Below are 12,209 nucleotides of genomic sequence, written 5' to 3' on the forward strand. Positions count from 1 at the left end.
TAATCAAGTAATGTCATACATTATAATACTATGAGCAACTTGTTCTCTATACATGTGGTTTTGAGGCCGAACAATCTTGTAAAAATGTGACCAAATGGATGACAAATGTGTATTTATTTTGGATTTTTAATTCCTAAAACAACCCCACTGTGTTTACTACTTGACAAAAACAATTTGAAACAACATACATTAACCCTTTAGAGCCTGACAGCCTATATTTTAGTGTGCAATTACATACAACTATTGGGTTAAATCCTAATTTCTAATTCAATAAATTGAAAAACATTTAAAAATGTTTAAAATCATGATGGTTTCCCCCATTAGTTGTTCAAGTGGTAAAAACACGACTTGGTGAGCCAGCAAGTTGGGTATAATAATTTTGTTTCATTGAGAAACCCGACCTGCTTGGTTAATGGCTTCATCCCATAATGTATTGTTACTGTACAAAATTTGTATACATTTTTTTAGCTTTTCTGTAATTTATTGATTTACAAACACGGATTTGGTCGATGCTGTGTCACATTGTTTTTTCAAGTAGGAAAACATAGTAGTCTTATTAATAATAAACATACACAAACAAACAAACAAACAAACAAACAAAACAAAACAAAATATGCATGGGATTACTTTCAAAATTAAATTTAAAGATTTTTTCTGACATATTATTAAGAGTTTGTTGGGTTACTTTAAAAACTGCTGATGAAAGCTGGGTTTTGTAACAAGCAATGTCAGTGACATTTGAAGATTATGAGAAAAAAAAAAAAAAAAAAAAAAAAAAAATTCTCATGGGATTGGTGCCAGTCTTCATTATTGTGAGAGGTTCTATTTTTATCTGTCATTTGAGACATACTGGTATACACATTTTCATAGTTTAAATGTATATTGTCAATTCAGATGATAAACTTCAATCTGTGAAATTCCATTATGATATGGTGTACATGTAAATCAAAACAGATCTCTTCAAGAAGCTACAAAATATGGTAGACTCGACTGCACTACTAATGTACTTTGGGCATTACAACAGAAACCATGAAAACCTGTTTGCTTTTTTGTCACAATTTTATTCAACTTCATTGACTACATCTAGTACATGAGTATAGAATACACATTAACACGTCCTGGTAACATTCAAGAAATAACACAATAGCTCTGTACTCAATGAATGAAGCAGCAAATCAGCTGATCAGTAAGTGAACTAAACTACATATTAAATATGTAAGGACAATTCTTATTGACTCACAATGCTTTCTCATACATCAGTCAATCTGATTGGCTAAGTAAGAGTACAATATGTGAATGCATCTACATATTAAAGACTAGTATGTAAGGACATTTCTTATTGACTCACAATACTTGTTCATGCATCAGTTAATCTGATTGGCTAAGTAAGAGTACAATATGTGAATACATCTACATATTAAAGACTAGTATGTAAGGACATTTCTTATCAGTTAATCTGATTGACTGTGTAAGAGTATAATATGTCTGAATTCCCTTATCTGAAATGATATGTTGTGACTCTGCCATGGACTGGTACGTTCTGACAAAAACTGATCAACTTTTTAATCCAATTTTCCTATCCCATTATTTCACCATCTTTATGTTAATGGTGGAACCTGTGCAACTACACAAAATAATCAAGTTATAGATACAACATGAGTAACATCTAAATTATGTTGTGCATACTGGATGTCTGAAAATCGTTGACACTGCAAATTGTTTTCAATACTCAATAATCCTAAATAGTAAATGACTTGGATAATAAATTCCCCTTCTATAATAGACAGAGATTTCTTGTAAATAGTAAAAAACTTCTTGGTTAACTTAAAAAATGTTTGTAATTACTGCAACACAGCATGTCAAATGCAAACTTTAAGTGCACATAAGATATTACACAAGACAAACTTGAAATAAACCAAAATGTCTACGTGTGCATACATGTTTTTGTATGTATGTATGTATGTATGTATGTATGTATGTATGTATGTATGTATGTATGTATGTATGTATGTGTGTGTGTGTGTGTGTGTGTGTGTGTGTGTATGTATGTATGTATGTATGTATGTATGTATGTATATACATGCTTGCACATGCATGTGTGTATGTATGTATGTATGTATGTATGTATGTATGTATGTATGTATGTATGTATGTGTGTGTGTGTGTGTGTGTGTGTGTCTGTGTCTGTGTCTGTGTCTGTGTGTGTGTTAGGTGTCTGTGAGACTATGTATCAATACAATACTATTCCCATACTAAACTTACATGAAATTATCTTCACTAGATTGTGTATGGGTTATGATGAAAATCTAGATATAAGTCACACACATGATACAGTACAAATTACATCACTGAAACCCCCCCCCCCCAAAAAAAGGTTTGAAATTAGATTTTACCCAAAATATTCAAATGTTGTATATTTAGAGCCCTATACCTATACACATATAAACCAAAACATGAAATGAAATTATTGCTTATAAATTACAAAACATTTGTGAAGCATTAAAAGCATGATTAGAAGTTTGTAGATCACTGAATCTGAATGTAAATATATAAATAATTGATAATTCTTTGAAATATACAGTATAATTTAAGTTTAATTGCATAGCATTATTATTAGTATTTTATAAATATACACAATTTGAACATTATTAAGGATACTAATCACTCAAAAATCAAAATGTATGTTTTTCTACATGTAATACAAAAAATAGTGTAAATGATATGATATAGCGCCCTCTAGTGTCAGATATGTAGTTTACTACTACATACAATATTAAATCAGGGTAATTTTCATTGAATACATTTTTTTTGCTACATATCAACATATTGTCACAATAAGACAACATAGGTTTAAAATTTGGATACTAAAGGTATTCATGGCTTCCATATTAAATTTAATGTCTGTTTACAAACCATGACTTTAGGAAAAATGTAAAACTAACGACATACAGTGGACAAGCAGTTGTATGTGTCCAGCATTGACATTTTTTTGTGAAACTGAAAACAAAATATACAAAATACTATGTCTTTGCAGGCCTTCCCTTCACTTGTTTACTGAGAGAAACTACTTTTTATAAGGGATGGTAGAAGATGCTATTATCACTGTAGGGGTGTCTACAACATATACTCTAACAATCACATCAGAGTGAGACCGGAGAAATCACACGAAAAGTTAAATGCCAACTTTAAAATTATCAATGACAATCAATAACTCTGTGCACTATATATATATACATATAACTACTTGACTATGCATCGTTATATCTCCATCTGTTTTCTAGATACATGTAGTACAAAATCATATTACATTCTAACATCAATTCTATGTACTGGTAATTATTCATATCCAATACACACTTACATTTAGTCAAGAAAGTGAAGACGATGATTTCTAATATATTACATCAAAAGGTTACCAAAATATACCCAAAACACTCTAATGCTATTTAAAATATGTCTCCCTGACATCACCTACAAAACTTTCAAACTGCCAGGAGTTATATGACCAGTTTTTGACTTGAATTGACAACCTGTCCCTTCTAAACATAAATTTCAACTTTCTCATGCTCAAGCATCTTTCCAGCAACATTTTCCCAAGTGGATCCTAGTTCCAGCCGGGAATAGAGAGATGGATATTTGTTGTTTGTTAATGTCAGCATTTCTTTGATTGTAATAATATGTTCTTTCCATAAATCTGGTATCTTTGGAGATGGGTGTAAGAAGTCTTCAAACCAGTCTGGGTAGAGTTGTTTTACAACAAGTGCACAGATCACAGCCAGCAATAGACACACAACGTCTTTAAAAGCCTGTTTTCCTGTGATAAAAAAACAAACAGTTTTAACGATACTCCAAAATTTTCAAAAATGGGCAAAATTAGTTTTTAGTTTAAGTTTTTTGACCAAAAATCACACTTTTTTTACCCAAAATGCACATCTCTGATACAATCATTTTCATTTGAGCACTTTCCCAACTAAACTCCAAAAGTAATGTCCCCACCAAATACCAAGGCATCAGCTGAACGTTTTTAAGGCCATCCACACACACTTACAGACGGACAGACACTCAGGCGGACAGACAGAAACCCATACACTACACCATATCTATAGCACTTGAACTTCATTAGTTCAGTTGTGCTAACTAGAGACTGAAATCAACATCCCTACAAAAAATCAAAATATTCTTCCCAGTGTATTTTGACTTTTATGTTTCTTTACGTTTAAGTCAACCATAGATAGGGTGCAGACAGACAGACAGACAGACAGACAGACAGACAGACAGACAGACAGACAGACAGACAGACAGACAGGCACTTTGCCATGCCTATAGCACTACTAAACCTCATATTTCAGTTGTGCTAAAAAATTATCACCAAATCTTGTAGAAAAACTTGTCATGAAGTCATGAGAGTTGAATGGTTAGAGTGGCCAGCTTGGAATCTGCATCACTAAGCCCCATCACTGCATCATTGAACCCCATTACTGTTTATTTCTGAACTTCTAGGGGGGGGGGGGGGGGCATACCATCCATTTATAAGTGTATAGGTGCTACCTCTATCCTACCAGGTCCCCTATTATACAGCTGGGTTGACATATCATACCATAAAAGATCATATCATACCATAAAACTTAAAAGATACTTCAAGTTACAAGATGCTGACTTACCTAAAGATCTGAGTCCTGCATCTTTTAAGATATCTATCACTTGTTTAGTGTTGATGCCAAACATGTTGTCCAATTCTTTGTAATCAATGTCTTCACTGTCAAAATCCTCAAACTAAAGAAAAATTCCATTAACCATTATATAGTTTGATTCACAAAATATTAGGCCAATATGTCTACATCTCTGTTTAATATTGCCTTGTACCCTAGAATTCAGTCATGTCAGGTCAATATGTCTACATCTGTGTTTAATATTGCCTTGTGGCCTAGAATCCAGTCATGTCAGGTCAATATGTCTACATCTGTGTTTAATATTGCCTTGTGGCCTAGAATCCAGTCATGTCAGGTCAATATGTCTACATCTGTGTTTAATATTGCCTTGTGGCCTAGAATCCAGTCATGTCAGGTCAATATGTCTACATCTGTGTTTAATATTGCCTTGTGGCCTAGAATCCAGTCATGTCAGGTCAATATATCTACATCTGTGTTTAATATTGCCTTGTAGTCTAGAATCCAGTCATGTCAGGTCAATATGTCTACACATCTGTATTTAATATTGCCTTGTAGCCTAGAATCCAGTCATGTCAGGTCAATATGTCTACATCTGTGTTTAATATTGCCTTGTAGTCTAGAATCCAGTCATGTCAGGTCAATACATCTACATCTGTGTTTAATATTGCCTTGTGGCCTAGAATCCAGTCATGTCAGGTCAATATGTCTACATATGTGTTTAATATTGCCTTGTAGCCTAGAATCCAGTCATGTCAGGTCAATATGTCTACATCTGTGTTTAATATTGCCTTGTGGCCTAGAATCCAGTCATGTCAGGTCAATATGTCTACATCTGTGTTTAATATTGCCTTGTGGCCTAGAATCCAGTCATGTCAGGTCAATATATCTACATCTGTGTTTAATATTGCCTTGTAGCCTAGAATCCAGTCATGTCAGGTCAATATGTCTACACATCTGTGTTTAATATTGCCTTGTAGCCTAGAATCCACTCATGTCAGGTCAATATGTCTACATCTGTGTTTAATATTGCCTTGTGGCCTAGAATCCAGTCATGTCAGGTCAATATGTCTACATCTGTGTTTAATATTGCCTTGTAGCCTAGAATCCAGTCATGTCAGGTCAATATGTCTACATCTGTGTTTAATATTGCCTTGTAGCCTAGAATCCAGTCATGTCAGGTCAATATGTCTACATCTGTGTTTAATATTGCCTTGTAGCCTGGAATCCAGTCATGTCAGGTCAATATGTCTACATCTGTGTTTAATATTGCCTTGTAGCCTAGAATCCAGTCATGTCAGGTCAATATGTCTACATCTGTGTTTAATATTGCCATGTAGCCTAGAATCCAGTCATGTCAGGTCAATATGTCTACATCTGTGTTTAATATTGCCTTGTAGTCTAGAATCCAGTCATGTCAGGTCAATATGTCTACATCTGTGTTTAATATTGCCATGTAGCCTAGAATCCAGTCATGTCAGGTCAATATGTCTACATCTGTGTTTAATATTGCCTTGTAGTCTAGAATCCAGTCATGTCAGGTCAATATGTCTACATTTGTGTTTAATATTGCCTTGTAGCCTAGAATCCAGTCATGTCAGGTCAATATGTCTACATCTGTGTTTAATATTGCCATGTAGCCTAGAATCCAGTCATGTCAGGTCAATATGTCTACATCTGTGTTTAATATTGCCATGAGCCTAGAATCCAGTCATGTCAGGTTAATATGTCTACATCTGTGTTTAATATTGCCTTGTAGCCTGGAATCCAGTCATGTCAGGTCAATATGTCTACATTTGTGTTTAATATTGCCTTGTAGCCTAGAATCCAGTCATGTCAGGTCAATATGTCTACATCTGTGTTTAATATTGCCTTGTAGCCTAGAATCCAGTCATGTCAGGTCAATATGTCTACACATCTGTATTTAATATTGCCTTGTAGCCTAGAATCCAGTCATGTCAGGTCAATATGTCTACATATGTGTTTAATATTGCCTTGTGGCCTAGAATCCAGTCATGTCAGGTCAATATGTCTACATCTGTGTTTAATATTGCCTTGTGGCCTAGAATCCAGTCATGTCAGGTCAATATGTCTACATCTGTGTTTAATATTGCCTTGTGGCCTAGAATCCAGTCATGTCAGGTCAATATGTCTACATCTGTGTTTAATATTGCCTTGTAGTCTAGAATCCAGTCATGTCAGGTCAATATGTCTACATATGTGTTTAATATTGCCTTGTGGCCTAGAATCCAGTCATGTCAGGTCAATATGTCTACATCTGTGTTTAATATTGCCTTGTGGCCTAGAATCCAGTCATGTCAGGTCAATATGTCTACATCTGTGTTTAATATTGCCTTGTAGCCTAGAATCCAGTCATGTCAGGTCAATATGTCTACATCTGTGTTTAATATTGCCTTGTAGCCTGGAATCCAGTCATGTCAGGTCAATATGTCTACATCTGTGTTTAATATTGCCTTGTAGCCTAGAATCCAGTCATGTCAGGTCAATATGTCTACATCTGTGTTTAATATTGCCTTGTAGTCTAGAATCCAGTCATGTCAGGTCAATATGTCTACATATGTGTTTAATATTGCCTTGTAGCCTAGAATCCAGTCATGTCAGGTCAATATGTCTACATCTGTGTTTAATATTGCCTTGTAGCCTAGAATCCAGTCATGTCAGGTCAATATGTCTACATCTGTGTTTAATATTGCCTTGTAGCCTAGAATCCAGTCATGTCAGGTCAATATGTCTACATCTGTGTTTAATATTGCCTTGTAGCCTAGAATCCAGTCATGTCAGGTTAATATGTCTACATCTGTGTTTAATATTGCCATGTAGCCTAGAATCCAGTCATGTCAGGTCAATATGTCTACATCTGTGTTTAATATTGCCTTGTAGCCTAGAATCCAGTCATGTCAGGTCAATATGTCTACATCTGTGTTTAATATTGTCTTGTAGCCTAGAATCCAGTCATGTCAGGTCAATATGTCTACATCTGTGTTTAATATTGCCTTGTAGCCTAGAATCCAGTCATGTCAGGTCAATATGTCTACATCTGTGTTTAATATTGTCTTGTAGCCTAGAATCCAGTCATGTCAGGTCAATATGTCTACATCTGTGTTTAATATTGCCTTGTAGCCTAGAATCCAGTCATGTCAGGTCAATATGTCTACATCTGTGTTTAATATTGCCTTGTAGTCTAGAATCCAGTCATGTCAGGTCAATATGTCTACATTTGTGTTTAATATTGCCTTGTAGTCTAGAATCCAGTCATGTCAGGTCAATATGTCTACATCTGTGTTTAATATTGCCTTGTGGCCTAGAATCCAGTCATGTCAGGTCAATATGTCTACATCTGTGTTTAATATTGCCTTGTAGCCTAGAATCCAGTCATGTCAGGTCAATATGTCTACATCTGTGTTTAATATTGTCTTGTAGCCTAGAATCCAGTCATGTCAGGTCAATATGTCTACATCTGTGTTTAATATTGCCTTGTAGCCTAGAATCCAGTCATGTCAGGTCAATATGTCTACATCTGTGTTTAATATTGCCTTGTAGCCTAGAATCCAGTCATGTCAGGTCAATATGTCTACATTTGTGTTTAATATTGCCTTGTAGTCTAGAATCCAGTCATGTCAGGTCAATATGTCTACATTTGTGTTTAATATTGCCTTGTAGCCTGGAATCCAGTCATGTCAGGTCAATATGTCTACATCTGTGTTTAATATTGCCTTGTAGCCTAGAATCCAGTCATGTCAGGTCAATATGTCTACATCTGTGTTTAATATTGCCTTGTAGAACCAAACAACTTTTTTATCTGGCCTTATTTTAATTGTCGAGTGTAGTTGTCTGTCGACTAAAAATAATATGCATGCTTACCATCTCTGACAATTCCATAAGCTTCTCCAACTCTGCTACTGTGGGCTGTGAAAAGACAGAAGAACAAAAATTAATCAACTTGTTTGTACTTTATTTTATCATTTGTCTGATACAGCCTAGCCTATACATCAACTCTATAAAACACTTACCCTGGTAAGTAAGACATGTCTGATACAGCCTATACATCAAGTCTATAAAACACTTACCCTGGTGAGTGAGACATGTCTGATACAACCTATACATCAACTCTATAAAACACTTGTACCTGATGACTGAAATCACCAGTCTCAAGTAAGATTAGAACCTATTGATCTCTCAACTGCTTGTTTTAAGCTTTAACCATTACAACAAAGAAAGTCAGTAAAACTCTTTGTCTTTGTATTTAGAGTGATTTCATCTTTATTTCATTTGCTGTGCATTGTACAGCCTCTCTACACTACAGCAATGAAATTTGGCAAATCTGGCAAGGAAAGATGATGTACATCTACGTGAGGCATCATGGGAAGTAAAATTTTTTTTAAATAGGAGCTTCACACCTTTAGAACATTTGACCAAAATAATGATGATAAGTGTCTTAACTCTCTTAATTTCCCATGATGCATCACAGCCATTACCTTTTCAGTCATATTTGCCAAATTTTAAAACTCTAATTTTCATGTCATGCATTACTGGATTAGTGAAAAGACCTTTATGAGTCGCATAAGCATACTAAGGAACATTGGTAAGATGAAATCATGATGAAATAAGCCTTACTTTTGTTCACCTGTAAACATACACATCTTCAATTCTGAACATAACTCTAAAACAGTCCATTTTCTTACCTCTTTTCCTTTGTCTTTGATTTCTTTTATAACACATTTTGACTGGACTACACTTGGTAAGGGGGATGACAATCCACTATACACTGGTTGTGGCTTTGGTAAGGGAGGTGGTATTCCATAGCACGCAGATTGTAACAAATTAAAGCACCTTCGTCCGCGAGCTGTCAACAAAGAAGTCAATCTTTCAATCAATCAATACATCAATTAAACATAACCCAGCAATCAATCAATCAATCAATCAATAAAGCAACAGTTTCATCAATTCTCAATGCTGCAGTATACTTTGCAGTTTAAATGTCCACTTCTGCTACAGTTTTATCAACTGTCAACAAAGTACAGTACTGTACTGTAAGGCCAATGCAGTGCACTCCTGTGCAGTACAGTAGAATGCAGTGCAATATAGTTCAGTGTGACACCATACCACTGTACTCTACCATATCACACCATACCATACTGTACCATACAACACCACACCGCACTGTATCACACCAAGCAGCACAGCACAGCACAGCACAATACAGCACAGCACAGCACAACACAGTTAAATACAATACAATACAACATGAAAGTACGGTCATAACACTTAAAGGTGAGTACAATATACTTATGATGTATCATTCTGTTTTAATAATGTCATACATTCATACTATATAGCACAGTCATGAAAAGACAGATTTATAAATTATTTATGGAGCACATTAAGACACTTTTAAATCAATTATTTCTGTTAAATAACTAAATATTAACACTATACCTAGTGTTTACATATATGTATCACACATTACTGGCACTGGTGTGTGTGTGTGTGTGTGTGTGTGTGTGTGTGTGTGTGTGTGTGTGTGTGTGTGTGTGTGTGTGTGTGTGTGTGTGTGTGTGTGTGTGTGTGTGTGTGTGTGTGTGTAGCACTAGTGGTATTCACACTACAGCGCAATACCAAACACATTACCCCAGTTCCTGTGTAGGTGTCCTTGCACTCATACTTGCAGTGTTTTCTGCTGCACATCAAGTACTGCCACAGAGAACACTGCAAGCACTCATGCAAACACCTGTATACACCACACTTGCACTCATTCATCATTGGGTTTTAGCTGTCATAACATTACCTGGTAATATAGTATCATATGTTTCAGCTTCCTCAAAATAATATTCACCTTTCACATCATCATACATCATAATCCTCTCCTCTTGTAAAAGGTTGACATTCAATCCATCATCATCTAGATCAGCTGACCACATTGCATCACCTAAAACTTCCTCATCTTCAGCACCATATGAGCGATGTTTTATAATTGGTGTTTCTCCAACCTTTCGCCAACTCACTGATGCTGCTTTCTTGCCCCTTTTCGATGCAGCACCCCTTGTCCTTGCAGGAGAACTCCCACCTACAAGCATCGCAGATATCTTATCGGGCTTACTCACATCAGGTACAGTTTCTTGTGCCTTGTTACTTTCCATTTTTGCACCCTGTAAAAGTATATATAAGTGTTGTATTCACATATGTTATTTTTGCCAAAGATTATGGTATATTTAAACATTTTAACAACAACTATCATTGTGTACACAAATACTTCTCAGATTGTATTGTTCTTCTCAATAACTCACTGAAATCTCAGAAAATGACTATCTATTGTTCAAATCATTCACCTCCATATAGTTGTCTGAGAACTCTGCACATTACACTATAGCGATGCCTAATGTCCTACAAGTGTACTGTATGGAGTGGGGATGACTGAAGTCCTACAAGTGTACTGTATGGAGTGGTGATGACTGAAGCCCTACAAGTGTACTGTATGGAGTAGTGATGACTGAAGTCCTACACGTGTGCTGTATGGAGTGGTGATGACTGAAGCCCTACAAGTGTACTATTTGGAGTGGTGATAACTGAAGCCCTACAAGTGTACTGTATGGAGTGGTGATGACTGTAGTCCTACAAGTGTACTATATATGGAGTGGTGATGACTGAAGTCCTACAAGTGTACTGTATGGAGTGGTGATGACTGAAGTCCTACAAGTGTACTGTATGGAGTGGTGATGACTGAAGCCCTACAAGTGTACTGTATGGAGTGGTGATAACTGAAGTCCTACAAGTGTACTTTATGGAGTGGTGATGACTGAAGCCCTACAAGTGTACTGTATGGAGTGGTGATGACTGAAGCCATACAAGTGTACTTTATGGAGTGGTGATGACTGAAGCCCTACAAGTGTACTGTATGGAGTGGTGATGACTGAAGCCCTACAAGTGTACTGTATGGAGTGGTGATGACTGAAGCCCTACAAGTGTACTTTATGGAGTGGTGATGACTGAAGCCCTACAAGTGTACTGTATGGAGTGGTGATGACTGAAGCCCTACAAGTGTACTGTATGGAGTGGTGATGACTGAAGCCCTACAAGTGTACTTTATGGAGTGGTGATAACTGAAGCCCTACAAGTGTACTGTATGGAGTGGTGATGACTGAAGCCCTACAAGTGTACTTTATGGAGTGGTGATGACGCAAGCCCTACAAGTGTACTGTATGGAGTGGTGATGACTGAAGCCCTACAAGTGTACTGTATGGAGTGGTGATGACGCAAGCCCTACAAGTGTACCCTATGGAGTGGTGATGACAGAAACTGTACAGATTAAATGCAGGTGCATATTAGGTATTGATCACTCACCATACTGATTGATTCATAGCACATGTCTCCCATTACGTTTTGTACGCTTTTTGGGCGCATTCCTGTTCTCAGGGCTACAAGAAAACAGAAAACCAAAAAGTTTAGAACCACTATAAAATAGGAAGTACTATGGTACTGTATTTGCCACAGCTGTATTTTAAGGCATATCCTTTCTTGAGGCAC

The 12,209-nt window shown here is 36.1% G+C and overlaps 1 protein-coding gene across 2 annotated transcripts in view; it reads right to left on the reverse strand.

The window, feature by feature from the left end:
- Window positions 1-2,181: 2,181 nt before the first annotated feature.
- Window positions 2,182-12,209, reverse strand: part of LOC144453993 (protein mono-ADP-ribosyltransferase PARP4-like) — a 55,547-nt gene continuing 45,519 nt past the window's right edge. Inside the window, exons 36-41 of one of the 2 annotated variants that reach the window (XM_078145380.1) lie at window positions 12,027-12,100; window positions 10,522-10,834; window positions 9,371-9,531; window positions 8,550-8,594; window positions 4,662-4,773; window positions 2,182-3,814 (exon numbers count right to left, since the gene is read on the reverse strand). In XM_078145380.1, coding sequence (XP_078001506.1) covers window positions 3,540-3,814; window positions 4,662-4,773; window positions 8,550-8,594; window positions 9,371-9,531; window positions 10,522-10,834; window positions 12,027-12,100 — 980 coding nt within the window. In that variant the 3' untranslated portion in view covers window positions 2,182-3,539. Of the gene's footprint in view, window positions 3,815-4,661; window positions 4,774-8,549; window positions 8,595-9,370; window positions 9,532-10,473; window positions 10,835-12,026; window positions 12,101-12,209 lie in introns of both variants that reach the window. The other variant, XM_078145379.1, reaches the window with a different exon arrangement.

Source organism: Glandiceps talaboti, chromosome 3, assembly GCF_964340395.1.
Source record: "Glandiceps talaboti chromosome 3, keGlaTala1.1, whole genome shotgun sequence".
NCBI classification, from domain to species: Eukaryota; Metazoa; Hemichordata; class Enteropneusta; family Spengelidae; genus Glandiceps; species Glandiceps talaboti.